The 17,383-nt window shown below is 41.1% G+C and overlaps 2 protein-coding genes across 2 annotated transcripts; both read right to left on the bottom strand.

The window, feature by feature from the left end:
* Nucleotides 1-289: 289 nt before the first annotated feature.
* LOC143447114 (protein yippee-like 1) lies at nt 290-7,865 on the bottom strand. Its single transcript, XM_076947052.1, has 4 exons — nt 7,431-7,865; nt 7,123-7,166; nt 5,229-5,337; nt 290-1,459 (listed from the first exon to the last, which is right to left on the bottom strand). Exons 1-4 carry the CDS (start codon nt 7,533-7,535, stop codon nt 1,370-1,372), a joined length of 348 nt encoding a protein of 115 aa, XP_076803167.1. The 5' UTR covers nt 7,536-7,865; the 3' UTR covers nt 290-1,369.
* A 4,882-nt stretch (nt 7,866-12,747) lies between these two features.
* LOC143447113 (carbohydrate deacetylase-like) lies at nt 12,748-14,415 on the bottom strand. Its single transcript, XM_076947051.1, has one exon. It carries the CDS (start codon nt 14,346-14,348, stop codon nt 13,476-13,478), a length of 873 nt encoding a protein of 290 aa, XP_076803166.1. The 5' UTR covers nt 14,349-14,415; the 3' UTR covers nt 12,748-13,475.
* Nucleotides 14,416-17,383: the final 2,968 nt, after the last annotated feature.

The following is a 17,383-nucleotide window of genomic DNA, read 5'->3' as shown; positions in this document are numbered from 1 at the left end:
TTTCCAACAAAACTCGATGCATAATTATTGCGAAATTATGACGTCATACCCAGTGGCTACGTTCAAACTCCTGGTTGAGATGGTGACAATCTAAGGAGGTCGCCGCCGGTTGAAACAGAAACAGCACCAGCGCCCACCAGGGGGTCGTCATATTTCATCGAACAAGAAAACTTAATACTCATTGGTTGATAGCGCCATTATGACGAATAAAGAAACTCTTATTTTGAAATAATACTGAATTGAAAGGAAAATGATGAGGCTAAGATGGGCGGTGACCAACACTCATTGCTTCAGGTAAATTTATTGTATTCATAACACATGCAGTGGAAAAGATTTTACACGTCACTAAAAAAGTCACACGTTACGTCATCAACACAAGTCGAGCCAATAAAACAGAACAAAATATTTTGTCGTTAATAATCACATCATAAAGATATTTTTGAGAATGACAGAAACTTGAAGGCATCGTCAATACTACTTCATATAAACCAGAGCTACTATAGACATCCAAATATTACACATGGTGTGTTTCCGAATATTATGATTTAACACTCCCTCTTAACGAAGGGAAGGGTTTATTGGTGGGAAATATTGCGCGGTTAAAACACCCCCAAACAATCAGGGCCACCCTCAGACAATGGAAACCTTCAATTACAGCACACAGACACACGCACAGTGTTGTTAGGAAAAAAGAAAGTTCGGTACAAGACACAGGTCTGTACTTTAAATGCAAAAAGCCGTCACACACAGAAAGACAGGGGCTGGGCTTCCCACTAAGTACGCAAAACTTCACTCCGACGGTTAAAATGGTGCAAAACAACAAATAAACACAGAGTCACCATTGTTACGTCGACAAAATCGACTATGACATAATAAACTGCCGAAAGATTTTAAATAGAAGTTGTACCAGGTTGGTGCTCAGTGGCGACTCTTAGCGACGAGAAGAATGACAAGAAAGTATTCAAGTGGAATAAACAGTCAGAGATACAAGACAAGAGAGAAAGAAACAATATCAAAACACAACAGTAATAATCACAGTTAAAATAAATACACATACAGAAACCGAACGCATAATACGTCCCAACAGGCCCAGTTGTGTGATGGTTCTCATAATAATGACGTCACCATAATATCAATGCTATTTTGTCATCAAACAGAAGAAATTCTTTCCAGGTTAAAATTGGGGCAAAACGAGGAATGCATGAAAGAAACGGACAACCACTTTCGGAACAATCTAGAACAATGCAATGAAAATCTCGAGTTACGTCACTCTCCCCCCCACAGCTAGCGGTAGTTTGGGCGCCGCGCCAAAATGTGTAACGTCATAAAAGGTTCATTGTCACAAAACAAAGATCTCGGCGGACACAGCTTAGCTCCATCCATTGTCTTTTATCATGTGGATGAGTTCGATGATGAATTTTCCCTCCTTGTACTTCTGGCTTGTGTCATAAGCTCGTTCCTGCAACGTCATTGTCATGGTTATGAGCGAACAATGCACGACAACAATATAGTCTAGAATAGTTTATCACAAATCCAAAACGTTTTCGTATCCTGTTCTAGAATCGTTCGGTACCGCTCGCTTTTGGTTGGCGCCGTCCCCCCCAACACCATCTCAGCTATGGCGAGCAATTATGACGTTGGATGATTTGCGTTGGACAAGGTGCGTGAAACCAACTTTAACTATACTTCAGTAATTTTAGTCAAATTGAAGTGCATTTTCGGGGCAAAAAGGGTGGTCACGTCCCCTAATCCTCGGCTGAATATAAACCGTCAGTTCTACGTCACAATGCAATCGTTTATAGATCTTCTCAAAATAGAAAGGCCGCAGGTGGGAGAGTGCACGCAGCTGAGTGGAAATTTATTTTAAAAAAATCGTTTTAAATGCAAGATAACCTTGTAAGGCGGGAATGTCATTGTGACGTCAATGAAGCCTCGTTTTTTTTACCAAAACAACAACATCGCCATCGTAAGCTTGTTCCTGTGCGTTGCACCAGGCGAGATTGAAATATAAAAACGCTTCGACAGGTGACAAAGATCGACCAATCGTATAATTGTTGTTAAAAAATTACTGTAAACTTCCGAAATGTTCACAAAACAAGATTGTAAGTGGACTCGTGCTATGCCGAGACGGCGTGATAGTGGTCAGCATGGCCAGCAGTACCCGTAAATCGCACCGAGGGAAAATAACAATATTTGTATTGTGACGTGAAGCACGATAAAGGCAGTAAAACGGAAGTCACGTGATAGATTGTTGACTGGATTATCTGTAAGCATGAGCTCCGAAAATAAAAACTTTGCATTGTGACGTTTTTTATTATTGCTGCGTAATAGCTAATGCTATTGTCAGCAAAAATCGTAAACGGTTACAATGACTACGCAATGAAAAGAAAAAAATCAAAGAATTTCCTATTTCAACACCATATTGTGACGTCAAAATAGAAAAACGAAAACGCAATAAAAAAGCTGCAACAAATCGTGCGTGACGTCAGGTCTCCAGCTCACTCATGCGTGCTTGGTTCCTCGTATTAATCACGTGACAATGTTTTCGCGGAATCACAGGACAACAGAGTTATGTTGTCAGACGCACTTGCTACTGCGATAAATACATCGTCTGGCGCAGCCCATGGACCGAGGTCAAATGAGTACTTGCTTTGGTCGGAAAACGTTATGTTGAGTTCTAAACATGAGTGGTACAAGTGCATTGTAGAAATCTAATTAAGCATTCGGTAGGCACCGTAGCTTTGGAAATTCTACTACTAAAGTAGATTAATTTTTCTAGCGATGTGATTCAAATATCAACTATTCCTACTTTGACTTCATTGCAATTTTGGATTTTCGGCGTTTGCCCGGAGCTGTCTGTTTTATAAAGAAATTCAAAAGGCACAAAACCAAACGTTAGCCAACGTCTCGCAACAGTCCGCCACTCATTAACATAACTTTGTAACAATTTTGTGCGCATTAATGGTGGGAAATTGTCATAAACCATGTTGCAGGAACCGGATGTTTACAATACAATGTGACTAGTTGACATATTAACACGCCAGCTAGTCACAGCGTGAAATACATGCTTCTATTACGCCATAAAAGTATCAGTGTGACTTAACAATAGGTTTGTAAGTGAAAAACAGGATGTAGCCAGCTTAAATTGATGCTTGTTAAAGCACGTCCTTCAACTGCGAGATCAAAGCATAAAATTATCATAGCGAGCCGGTTATTACACCAGGCATCTATCCCACCAGCAACCAAAAACCAGTCCCAGTCTAAGCAAAACGCTTTCGCGAAATTGATGGTTGGCGACACTCTGAGTGGAGTTCAAGTCGACCTACGTCACAGCGCGACTGAAGCACGTTCAAGTGTGAAAGAAACTCAGTGAAGCGTGAAAGTCGTCTTGACAAAAATCTTACATCAAGTCGTTACAATCGCACTGCGGGATTTTCCATACAGCGGGTGGTGCGCTTTCGTTTGAACAGCAGAGCACAACTCTATCACGTGTAACTCTTTGATGGCGCAAGACAACGGCCACGACTGGCCTTGAATATTCCGCCAGGTTTGCAAATTGTCTAACTATGAAGAGCTTAACGCTGCCGTCGACATCTTACTACGATATCGCTGCTTTCACATCATAAACAACTCAGGCATTATGACGCAACAGAAAGATAAAACCGTGAATCATCACCTGACTTGATGTTTTTACTTGAAACAGGGGTTTTACACACAGTGGTATCGATATAGCTTAATCTGGCAGCTTCAAGTTCTAGGACTAATTACCGACGGCAAGGACACAGCAGGCGACAAGCTTTATAGGCAAATGAACAACTGTATGTAAATGAATGTTACTAAATATGACCAAATATGCAAATGGTACCAGCGATTATTTAACAACGCTCCCTTACAAAATATAACGTGCGACCAAAACTGGCGATAACGAAAAACGCTAAGAGCCTGGTACCAGCCGCGAGAGATTGACATGGACCCGTTAAAATGCGACCACGTGACACCATGTGCCTTGCGCCGAAAAATTATCCTTCACGGAAAATGACCGATCAATAATTCATTTCTTTGAATATTGGATGATTATCATAGCTGAGATAAAGCCTGTATTGCGTCTGTCGCCGCGAAACTGAACCCAAAGAAATCTCGCCGGCAGTAACCAGGCCGCCATATGTCGACGCATCGCCACCTTAATGAACAACTGCCGCGATATCGGCCCTTAATGGCTTCCAACAATCGCAGTGGGATTTCTAACAAGTCTTAACACGAGCAGACGATTTAACGCGCGATAGAGCACAGATGTATCATGACATCGTTGAAATGAACAGAAAAATGTTTTTGGTTGACCGTGTTATGTTATTAGAAGAACTCTACATTCTACATTCGAATCAACGTGGCGTCATAATACGTATAACCCATGGGTGAAGTCTTGATCCACGCGGCGAGGGGTCCACGTGACACGTGGTTCTATGACGTCATAAACACGATGATTATCTGTCAGGAGAGGAAGTCGCGCCCAGTACTAAGATGAAAAAGGGGCGAAAAATTGTCGGGTGAGTGAGATTTCCCAATCGGGGGTGATTCGTTTGCTGGGGCGGGGTGAACGGGGGGTGATTCGGCGCTATTGCGGGGAATACCGTTTCGATCCAACTTGTCTCAATAGCGTGCAAAGATGAATCACGATTCCTAAGACGCTTTGTTTATTAAATCATAATCGTTGTCATTATTACTCAACACGAGGTTTCCTATTCATCCATCAGCCGGTCTATGAAGACAGACGCCATCAAACGAAGCGTGCTTCCCATTGTTTGGGGGTCAGGGTCGTTATGGGGTCCATTGTAGACCCTATTCACCATTAATCGCCCGGGTCTGTTTAACTACCTGGGGACACAAGTGGAGCAGTACCCATTCATCACCAAATAACGGGTGTGTTACGTCACAAAAGAGGGCATATAGAAGTTGAGATTCCGTCGTAACAAGGGAGTGGTGAAAAACAAGCGACCGTTTTTATTTAAATGGGGTGAAAGCTTACCACGACCCAAGATCGCTGGTATGAAATTACAAGGGGAAATTTCGAAGATTATTGCCCGTTATCGTTTCACACCAAACCGGAAAACCATAATTGTTTCTGACAATCACAACGATCACGTGATCTACAAACGGGGAATCTTATTTCCGCCAAAACGGATATTTTTTTGTTATTGCCGAAACAAAGGGCAAGCTATTAGACAACTTACGTATTTCCATCCGAGAGTCGTTTTACAGCATTTACACTTGATGTCAGATACATCATGCACGCCAGTGAGAAGGACCCTTTCTTCCGGAGTACCGCTGCTGACGTTAACCCTGTAATAATCAATCAATTATTACATCACTGATTCTGTGTTTCTAATTATTCTATGGCGCACATCAAATATTGGAAGCGCAATTAACATCTTTTTGATTGGATGGACGCTTGCCACAGCCTGTGTGAGATAATTATTGGCCAAAGTGACCTCAAAATATTTGAGAAACGTCCTGGCGTTTAATATGAATGTCGGAAAGTTTTCCTGTTCTTTAAAAATGTCGTTGAACAGGAGAATGGAGATCTGCTTAGGTGCCAGTCAGCAAGCATGGCGCCTTTATGGAAACCGCACGACAAATCCACACTTAATATGACGTGATTAAAATTAAGATCTTATGTTAAGCCTCACTGCGTGACCGGTCCAACAGGTTTTAACACTTTGGTGGGAAGAACGCAAGACGTTTACCAGTTAATTTCATTCCATGACAGCAAAGGGGCTTCATCATACAACCCGGCCAAGGTTCAAATGGAGTAACGAGATCTTAGAGCAACGGCGAAAATCAATATTGACATGAAGCATATTTATATTTATGCACTGAAACCGTCGTCTCGTTTCTAATGCTAGATGTATGTGGAGAACAACGATACAAGTTGATTTCTACAAGGCTATATTATTTACAACACGCCGTGACGTGTATTTCCACTGCTTGTTATCATCACAGTGGGAAGTTTTGGCTTCCTCGTAGTCACAGCGATATCAGTAATAGGGTCAAACATGGTTTAGCGGGATCAAACAACACTAGCGCAATTGCCCCATTTTTACACCGCGCACCAATTCAGTCAAAAGAATGGTAAATCGCCAACAGCTGGTGCTGGTATTATTTCGAGTAAAAAGAGCAAACGTTGTCGCGAGCGCGCGTTTGACATTGGCTGAAGAGATCGATAAATAAGTGGAGCGGCAGCCCACTTATGTGAGCGAATAAGCATCATTGTTCACGCTCCAGTGATTTGGGTCGTTACAAGATAAAGTAAAGTGGAAGGCAGTAGCTAAAGGGTCAGCACTCTGGGTCTAGAAATGGTTGTGTTTGCACATTACATGCCATTAACGCGCAAAAAATCGTTATTTTGATCTTAAAAAATCACAATGATTATGAAAAATAACACCTAATTTACAAAAACGTGGTGAAATTCCCAAATTGTTTCCAGATCCGAATCGTATATGATGTCGATGTAAAACATGACATAGGTATTAGTCGGTGACAACACCATCAAACAGGGTGAGGTGGATTGCCAACGCTGGGGGCAACTCGCTGAGCGCGTGGTATTGAGACGATAAGTTAGTTCAGCCGTCGTCAAATTAAAACTAAACTGAAACTGGTTTTGAATTCAGTAAAGCGGGTTTTAACATCAACGCTACGTGGGGACGCCTGATAGCTTGCCGCTTGGATACAAACGCAAGCCCGTCCTAGTTACCAGTTAGATGGGCTAAGCAGCATGAATTAAATTATTCATGAGCGGTTCCCCGTCTGCACAAAAGACTCTGGGGTTGGCCGAAAGGAAGGAGACGCGTAACTTTAATACTAAACGAGTCTATACAGCGATGGCCAGACCCTACTTTAGACGAGGCATCCAGCTACGGTTCCGAAATAGACCTCATACCGGTGTGTTAATTGAACGGGTGAATCTTTTCTGACGTGGTTCACTTCCATTAGCGAGGAAATTTGACCGTATGAATACACTCGCCAGTCGTAACTAAGTCGCATCAATGGAGATGAACAACATATTGCCCTATGACACTCAAATAGGACTAGTTAGTGAAACTCAATACGATTACAGAGCAAACTTACACGTCGTTGAATAGGTAGGCACGTCCTTGGCTCCCTTGAAATGACTGTAAACAAATAGGACAATGTAAGTAAAGAGACACGTTTAAGTAATGAACAAGGGTTTAAGATTTGCCTTCAATGCTCAAGCGGTAACAAAACAATGAGTTTTATCGATCAACAACATGAATCGTGCGCTTAGTTCAATGCAAATTAGTTTGCTTTGGCGCCGGCTGCGCTGGCAGTTGCGTCAGTCAAGTTGATTTCCCGTAATTTATATTATCTATACTGTCATTAGACATAAAATACCGTGACAAACTTAATGTAATTACCTTTGAAATAAGCGCGGCGTGTCCAGCCAAGTGCGCCCTGCAATGCACACAGCTGTAAGTTCTGTGGCAATCGGAGCTGAGGTAATCTTGAAACGTCTTCACCATGTTTGTCGATTTCAAGACTCGATGAAGTCTGGATGCAAGGCAGTAGTCGTCGAACGAGCAAGACTCGTAATAGCGAATGACTATCTCGAACGAAGAACTCGAATAGATCGGACCCAGCAGTATCAAGTGTTTAACAAGAATACTGGCTTTAGTCAATATTTATATTAGTTTATCAGCTGATTAGCAAACTAATACAACGGTAGCTGAAAGTCAATGCATTCATTAGACACATAAGCCAACTGAATAATCAAATTTAAAAAGACATAGCGCTACACAGACACTGTGCTGCATTTAGATGGCAATTTATACGATTTATTTGCACGACACAGCCAACGCACAGCATCTCCAATTCGCGCACTTCCTCGCAACGCGCTGTGCAAAATGAGCCACATTCTGACATTCGACAACAAAACATTCTCCATGAGAACACATCACGTGTGTAGCTTTTTTCGCAAGACTACCAGCCCTTTCTCTTTTATTCTCTTCCACGCGCGCATTCTTTCTCTCTTTCTTTCTCTTTCCACGTCTTCTCCCTCTTGCTCCTTCTCCCAGCTGACCGTTAAGAGCACGAGGTGTTGCACATACTCGACGCTGATTGGTTGGAACTGATCAAAACAAAGCTTTGGTAAAAACGTGAGAAAAAAATGACTTCTTTTGAGCGTTCGTCAGCTGTTGGCGAACAACAAAAGACTATGTGACGTGACAAAGGACTTCCTGGGGAATAATTCAGCTCTTCTACTTCTTAAGAAAACAGAACGCTCTTTTAGTTTTGAGTTGCTTCGGTGCAGAGAATAAATTCAGCAACAAAATTTGTTGCTGTGAGACGAATAAACGAAAGCTACATTGTGTATTGTATCACGGTAACATATGCCACTTGCGACATCTCGAGGTTTTCGCAATCACACCGCTAATTACGATTTGACACAGACATGACATGACATGACCACAAGATAAAACGCTGGCGTTTGTCGGTAACAGCTAAGCGTCCAATGAAGCCATATTCGAAAACGAGTGAATTTACAGGAAACTACCCCATGTTCCCACATACACCACTCAACTCTGTTCCTTATCGATTGGACAGGTTCAGCTCCAACGATCGGGTTTCCTGCTCCAATTCTCCCGTTTTCTCTCTTTTAAATTGCGGCCGACTGTTGCTTGTGGCTTGATGTATGTGTTCTGGTCGCCTCCACGTGGTGCTTGAGACAGAGACTGCTTCCTTATCAGCGACTTTTCAAAACAAAGAAAGTCGGACGCGAACGGGTTACGGGACGAAAAAGTCGACAAAAACCAGTTTCAATGCGACGACCGCAGCGAAAAGTGACGGTTCGAATCAATCAAGAAAAAACTGACGTTAACTCGGTTTGGATTTCTGGGAAAAATGCAAAGTTGGTTTGTTTTTAAAGCAATTGTCTCAAATGTCAAAAAGTAGACGATAATAGCCGACGCACAAAGACTTTTGAAACTTTGAGCTGATTTTCGTGGCAAGAAAGCTTTACGGCTAAATACACAACAATTTAATGGCGTGTGAATGTGACTTGAGTAGACAACAAAACAGAAATACAACTTTCCGAATACAGGTGTTGAAATCTAAATGAAACACCAAAACCGGATAGCTTGCCAATAACCGGGTTCGATTCGAGCATTCGGGCGAATGGGCAAACACAAGGCAGTGTACGAACGGTCACAGATGTTCGAGTGTTATGCTGTGGTTGCTTTAACTTATGTGTAACATTTCATGCTTCGTTTCATCTCAAGACAAGGAAAAGGATGCACCATACTAGTGGTGAAACACAGCAGCATCAACAAAGACCAACTTGCACGAATTGCAACAGACGGTCCATGCGTAAGTGGTATGAGTACTGGCATGACGCAAGAAACGTGGCAAGCCATTGTCGCAAACATGTTTCCAAAAAAATGTTGACAAAAACCTGTATAGCGTCACAACCCAGCATTGTGACAAATGCGTCTGGTTTTACTGGTTAACCAGGGCAGAACGATTACGAAGACGTGGACTGTATATAAACTAACCTCGTATTTCAAATGAAAATCCGTTGACAAAGGCGAAAATTTAACAACAGGACAAAGCGAAAGCGAGACGGAAAATTCCACCAAGATGGAAAGTTTTTCCTTCACATAAAAACTTAATGGCTAAAAACTTACCAACTGTCCCTGCCGCCACGTTGGTTAAAGGATAATCCGTCCAACAAACGTGAAGGGCCTGTTCGAAACTTCCTTTCAACCAATCATTTCCTCCGACAAGAAACGCACCATTATGACGTCAAAAAAGCAATTACTGGGGCGACCACGCCACTAGTAACTGGGAGGGTCGAAAATTACAGGTTGTTCAGCATTAGTAGAAATACCTGCTTTGGGAGACGAAGTTATCATAGAAGATCGCCAATCGCAGTGCTGTGGTTTGGCGGGCGTAGATTGTGACGTAAATGAAAAGATAAACAATGTTATTGACGAGATGGGTCTCATGTGGTAAGCCTGAGAAATCTCAAAATTAGCGCCGAAATTGTGTTTATTATTATTTAACAACACGGTAACAGCGGCACTGACATCGGTTTATCGTTCAAATACTGTCACTGTTTGCAAAACAGCCGCCAGATAGTAAACATGATTCATGTTTTCCATTCCAAAGAACCTGTAACGAAAAACTCATTCCTGGAAACCACTTCGTTTTTATTGACAGTGGCAAACAAGAAGGTGATCGTACACATGGAAGAGTTGGAAAACACCTCAATCTTGACTCGAAAATGTCAACGTTGTAAGTCCGTGATCGTCCTATTTTTACGATATTTTCAATGTACCCTTCACTCGCCTACATTTGTTTTCGGCAGAAGATAAATCACAAAACCAAGTTTGGAAATAGCCAAAAGTGCTTTTAAAACTCGACAACCGAAATGAATTAGCGACAACTGCGTGCTTGTGACAACAGCTGTAATTGAGTTTCCTTCGACCACAATCAGGTGGTGCAACATCGCCCTAAATACACAAAACATCGCCCAGAGCTATTCGAGCTGTGATGACGCAGTAACATCAAAATATGCGAAAATGGAGAGAAATTTTGGACAATTTAAAATATCTTCAAAATTATACGACACAACCGGAATATATTGGCATACGTCACGTCACAGCATAAGACACGGCAACGAAAGACGACCCAAACTCTCAATGAAGAAGGTCAAACTGATTCGGAAAATTCAGCAAACATTAATGCTGCAAAGAGAATTCTGCAGCAACTGAATCGTTGTGCAACACACAATTTCTTATTTTCTCATCGACCGGTGCCGTCGGACTCGCATGGAACCAGTTTGTGAGTTGGATTTGATTTTTAGGACCGGTTTCTCGAAGAACTTGGCGATTGACGTTGCTGAAACTAGTGACTTGTCAGTCAAGTCTTAATCTCACTGAAACATCGAAATCTTAGACGGGCAGGGATTAGATCGAATATAAGCTGCAGGCTACAAAATGATCGCGACATCCGTGAAATCGGATTCCATTCAACTCAACCTAAATGTCAGGGCATAGGTAAGATCTAATAATCCGGGTCATAGATTTAATTCTCTTTGTTCAAAATAAATCGAACAGATATTATGGGTTCTTGAATTTCGGTGAAGCCTCAACGTACAGCGTCTGATCTTCAACAAACCAAATGACGTAGCGAGATCATTATTTATGGACATTCGACTTCACTCAGATTAATTTTAGGTTTCAGAGGAACACTGGTGCGGGTTAGGCTGACGACGTGCCATGGTAGGCTATTTAATGATCACGTGGTCACAGGCGAAGTATATTTTTTATACTCGCACTGCGTCGTCAGATTCGCGAATCGTGAATGCAGTAAATGACTCGAATGTTTGTCCCGCGATTTGACTCGAGTCACGAGTTCACAACTCAAATTGACAAGAGTCAGGAACAAAGGACTCGGTTGCAATCTCTCTGCGTGTGTTCTTGATGACATCAAACATTCGAGCGTTTTTGGGTAGTCGACACAGCGCATGCGCACAACTGTATTTGCCTCCACTTGACCTCAACCAAACGTGGGAGAGCGAGTTGTATCTTTTCCGTTGGCACTGGTGCCTGGAAGAAAGTTTTGAAATCACGCAACATACTCTCAATGGACGATGGAATACGCTGCTCAGTTAAGTATCTGCAACAAACCTCACAATTCCACCGGAAAAGTGTGACGGCACAATGACCGATAAAATACAGCGCGTGGGTTATATAAGAGTCAATAACACCATCGCCGTGATTGTAGCAAACGCAAACATTGTCTGGGTTTGTTTGACATCAAAGCTAATGAAAACTATCCAGAGAAAGTAAACAAATCGGCGCTGATTGGTGCAATGGAACCGATAACTAGAATGACAAACGGTTCAGTGATTTCTTAAACAATGATAGCGATCACATGATATGATGGGATGGTGGTTTTGCAAGTAAAGGCCCAGAAAACCCTGTTGTGCTTTGTGATGTCACAAATACCGCACTGTCACGTAGAAGGTTAATATCCAAAAATTTGCAGTCACAAAACAAACAGAGCCTGAGCTTATACTGAGTTAACTTTGCAGCAATCAAATCCAAACAAACCGGCTTAACCAATAGCCTGGTTGCATGTATCTTAAAGCACCTTAATGCTAACCAATGTTACACGTTTTTCTTAAACAAATGTAGTTTAGGACGAGTGAGAGAATGAAAGTGGTAACCACTGCATTCTGGGCACAGCAATTGAAATGAAAGCCACAGAGTGTGGAACTCAATTCCTGAGTTTCTTAAAATTACAATGCAACCTTTAAATAGAAGCTCAAATATTTTGAAATATATATGGTGCCCTGCTAAACAGATATATAATAATCAAACTGAGCTTAAACGCAATCACACATAAATCATCAACCATACAAGCAATAAGAAAGATTTTTTAACCTGCCCTGAACTCAATTTGCTCAGGTTGGTCGGAAACATGTAACTGAGTTCTTTTGTATGATGTCCATGTATGCGTTAAGCAAGAAAGACCAGGATCAGTCAAAACGATTACACAGAAGCGAGCCATTCATTTACAAGTTACCTTCATGTAGCTACATAGCTATATTGCACATATGTAACACCCCTGGCTCATTTTGTGAGATTGCGTCTGATGAAGCAGTGTTTCTTCTTGACGCATGATGCCACCAAATGTATATTAAATCTACAAAAATAACAGCAAGAACACCTGCAAATTAAGGCTAATGTTTTTACATGGGTATTAGTGCAATGTGGAACAAGATGGATAAATTAATGTGCAGTAAATTCAGCAATACTCTGCATTTCATCAAATACATGACACGAGCGATGTATAATTACACAAACTGCACGACCAACATTCACAGATCCCTTGTTAATTATAAGACTTTCAACTCATAAAAACCACTGCAGCGAACCTATGATAGCACAATCCAGCTAACACCCCAGCAATAGCAACCGTATATAATCATGACAGCCAAAAATTGATCTTTTAGAACTCGCATAAATTATGGTTGAACTGATTGAGACGTAAAAGAAATTAAGTAAACACGTGCATATTTTTAGAGAGCTAAATTAAGCAATTAGCCCTGTGTACACGATTAGCAAAATATAACATTGAAGTAAAACAAAAATTTTATCTGCAACCAAAATCTCATCATACAGAAAACTTACATATATCATACGTTAAAAATAGTTTCCACAGTACAAAGCCAAACAACAGGAAAGGTGTTAATGATGTCAGTAACAATTATAAATATAATAATAACTTATGGTTGCTTGCATAAAAACATACCTCTGGATAGCATAGTGTGAATTGCACTGATTTTATGAAAAACAGACACCGATAAATAATTGCCTTGAACGCAAGATATGTCTGCCTAAAGCTGATACAATGTACGTACATCAGATATTTAAGTATTATATAGCAGATTCAATCTAGCTTGCAGAAATTGACAATTTGATATCATTTATTTTGTAGAAATTTATCATTTCATCTGAGGTTAATACATTCAATTCATGTTCTCTATCAGGAGAGCAAGAAAAGGCATCAGCAAATTCATCGCCAAGGCAACCATCTGTTACAGGATCACAGCAATAGCCAGGGTGAACCATTAATTCACACGATCCTACTCCACTCTGGAAGACTTGGTTTATCGTGCATTGTAAACTCTCAATGGACATGTTCTTTCCCATTAAGTACATGCCAATGAAAGCTTCGGTGTGACAAACTTGGTGTTCTTTGAACACTCGAGCGGCTTGTTCAGCCATCCGTGTCACTTTGTTGAGAAAATGTTCTTTTTCGAAAGATTGCCGAACAGGTAGTTTTGGGCACGGATACTCAATCGGCAATCGAGTTCGTTTTATTCTGAAGTTGGACAAAGTTTTACTAAAAACAAGAACCACATCGGGATGAACATGCACGTGCTGGTGTCCGTCAATGTGCAACGGCAAATAACCAAATTTATTTCTAAACCAGTCAATCTGAGTTTCCAGTTCTAATGCAACATGACATTGAACAATGTTAGATGCTGACCAGAACCCTAACTTTCCCAGGAATTTTCCACTCGGACCAACAAGGGAACTAACTGAGTCAGCATTTGACAAAGGCTGACCTTCTGTAATGTTAAAGTGAAGCCCTGTGGGAAGATTATGTTTCTTTGCAATTTGCACTGCGTTGTAACTATGTTTGCAGTTTGGTAAAATAGAAACCCCACTGATACAATTTTTTTGGAAGCATTTCAAAATGCCATGATCTCTTGCATTTCCATAACCGAAGTCATCAGCTACTATGAGTAAATGTCTTTGCATTTAGAAGGTCCAAAAGTCACAAACTTTAACTATAAATTATCCTACTTAAAAAGAGCTTAAATTAAGGGAAGCTGCACAGAAAAATATAATTTAAAAAGTTTAACGAATGTAAGTTTATTACTAAACCCTAATTTAACATTCTCATAAACCTCTCATAAATGGAGTAAACTGCTGGTCACCAGCGACAATGAGCGGACGCTACCGATGTGTAATGAGCCTCTGGCACTATACTATAGGGCTATAAAACTATAGGCATATAACCTGTCTTATGGCAAGCTTTTTTAAGCAGTAAGTTTATATACTTCAAACTAAAAACATAATTGATAAAATTCAGCACGATGGCTGTGATATACAAAACTTGCATAATGAATAAAAATGACATGCAAAGCGAGGTATTTGCTTTCAAGCTGTCCTTCTTTACGAACTTCTAGCTGCAAAAGGTCCATGGTGTGTTGTTTACAAAACAAGTCTGTTCGACTCGGTTCAGTGACTTCGCCTTTTAGGGGCTTTTTTGAGACTATTGACAACAAACGAAATAACTGTTGCTGCGATTTTTTGTGCACTATCAATTCTTGGTTAAAAAGCTATTACTGCAACAAATAAAAACTTTTCAGTCAACACATTTTATATCGTAGGCTACATTTTTGATTTAAATCTGGATTTTAATTTGCGTTATTCGGTTACTGAAGTTAACTATGATCATAGCAAAAAGTATAAAAGACTAGAGTGGAAAGTCTTGTGGTCTTTCATACTCTTTGATCATAGCATGAATGCATCTTAAAAAGATTGTTTGTTTTTGGTTTTAAAAATTGTTTTGCAATTAATTGAAGCTCTATACGTAGCTTACAAGACACTAATTGATTGCAGAAGTCGACTTTTTTCAGTGTCAAGATAAAAAAAAATTCCAATACGGAAGGCTGACGTGTATTTTACGTTTGGATTAAGTTTTATCTTTGTAACTAACAGAATCTCATATAGCCTCATAAATGATTGCCTACAATATAGCTGTAGTTTGGGTTTTTTGACTATTCAAATTTTCCATCACTATTTAAAAGTTTTTGTTTGGGGATTGTCGATAAGTATTCTTCGATTTGATTTGTCGGCTCGGTTGCATTGCGGTTCGAGCGCTGGCCCGGAATTACATGCGGCTCAGGCTCCGTGTTCGCTACCCAGTTGCACCATAACGTTGTAAAGCCCTTGGGCAAGGCATTAACAGCACCTGCTCCTGTTCAGTGGACCTGGTACCTAATGAACGGTTCTGTGGAGGTTGGTAGTCTGTCGAGGTTGGGGTTGTTGGAATGCAGAGGTTGATGCCGACAGATGCAGATACAGAATTTTATCGGTCTTAGCTTACGTTATTGACTTAGTTAACCTACTACATTAGTATCTGACTCTATTGTTGCGTGCGGTTAGAATTCTCTAACCTTTTTGACGGCCGAACGTTCTTATTATATTATGACAAATACCGTTTGCCAGAATGGCTTTTATTGTAGGTGCTGTACACTTTCTCAATATTACAAATAACCGAGAACACAAGTCATGCGACTGTTTGCACGATGTCTACTGATTTGCAATCACCACGACTACAGTAGTACCGTATTACATACGTCTATAGCTTCGCGTCTGCGTCTGAGGCTCTGAGGCTCTGAGGGAGTCTCACACAGAAGTTCAAGCTTATAAAACGTGCTGCGATGTGGCGGAAATATATGACAAAAAAAGCATGAACATTTCAAAGCGTGTGAACGTGAAAATCGGTGCGTTTGCAATGCAAATTAAATTCGGTTAAATTGGGAACAGTTTCTTGGAAGCGACTTGGTAACGTACAAATAAGGAGCTTTCACACGAAGTTATTCGTAGCAAGTTTTCAAATATACCAACGGTAGTTTGCAGTGTTCTGAAAAAGCAAGTTTATGAACTCCAATTACTAGCTGGAAAACTCTTTCCTAAGAATGATGTGGCGGAACTGAAAGTTTAAAAACTCCAATTGTTCTGGAAAACACATTTCTAAGAATGACGTAACGAATTTAGAAAGGTCACCCAGTCCGCCACATTCCTCCCCCGCTACGGAAGGAAAAAGATGACAATTAAAATGTAACGTACTGAAGGTGGCAATGGTGAGCAAGCACAAACAACAAACTGAAGTTATATACAAATGAATGAATTGTAACAGATGCTAAAATAACTGATGGTAATATAGCTACATGTTGGAGGGTATCTCCAAGATTAACCGGGCATGCAAAAATTGTTTGAACTGTTCGTATTCCAGGGTTTCGTCGTTAACCCTGTCGGATATATACTTCAACAAGTGGCCCATGTGGAAAGCAGGTGTGGCTGCTACCATGGTAAGGATTTTGCTCCATAAATGAAAATGAGGAACCAGCTGGGACAGTTCATCCAGCTGCTGGAACCAAAGTAGTAGATCCTCAGCCGAAGTGGTTGGCGGCGCAGGAACCGCAAGGGTCGGTGTCGTAACGCTTGTATTAAACGGCCGAAATTGTCTATGTACTGGTTGTAACACCGTAGCTTGTATATCCGCTCGATCAGCGCGCCGGGGCATGGGGGCAAGAGCGCCTTGCTCCCCAGGTCTGATGATCGGTACATACGGAGCGGGAGATGATTGCTGAACCGGTGAATCGGGTGAGTCGGGAATCATCGCAGAAACTGAAGTGATTTCGTCAATTTGAACGTCAGCGGAAGAATCATGTACCATCGACATACTGAAGTGGTTTTGACAGCAACGGTAGTGGCAGCAAAGTCTGTGGAGAAACTAAAGGGGTAGAGGGTAAATTTTTGCAACTGCACCCCCCCCTATTGAGGTGGGTTGAAATAGCTAAACTCATGCGCGGGAATAGTGAGCATGCAATAAGGCGGGAAAAGTGAAAACGATACAAGCACAAGAATAAGCTACTAAGCATGCAACGAAGCAAAAACGGCTACAAAATTGAAAGCGGCGACAAGGGGAAACGGCAGAATTGTACATGCAAAAGACATTAACGGTATTGAAAAGCAAGGTGGTACACATAGTGAAACTTAAA

Source organism: Clavelina lepadiformis, chromosome 2 (assembly GCF_947623445.1).
Source record: "Clavelina lepadiformis chromosome 2, kaClaLepa1.1, whole genome shotgun sequence".
Taxonomy (NCBI): domain Eukaryota; kingdom Metazoa; phylum Chordata; class Ascidiacea; order Aplousobranchia; family Clavelinidae; genus Clavelina; species Clavelina lepadiformis.
This window is presented reverse-complemented; position numbering and strand designations above follow the sequence as displayed.

What these genes read in the sequence shown, in the direction of transcription:
- LOC143447114 (XM_076947052.1), bottom strand. Translation starts at nt 7,535, where the DNA reads ATGGTGAAGACGTTTCAAGATTACCTCAGCTCCGATTGCCACAGAACT. An exon ending in ACGCCGCGCTTATTTCAAAG is followed by an intron (nt 7,167 to 7,430) that starts GTAATTACATTA and finishes ATTTGTTTACAG; the next exon opens with TCATTTCAAGGGAGCCAAGG. An exon ending in CGACTCTCGGATGGAAATAC is followed by an intron (nt 1,460 to 5,228) that starts GTAAGTTGTCTA and finishes ATGACGTTGCAG; the next exon opens with GAACGAGCTTATGACACAAG.
- LOC143447113 (XM_076947051.1), bottom strand. Translation starts at nt 14,348, where the DNA reads ATGCAAAGACATTTACTCATAGTAGCTGATGACTTCGGTTATGGAAAT.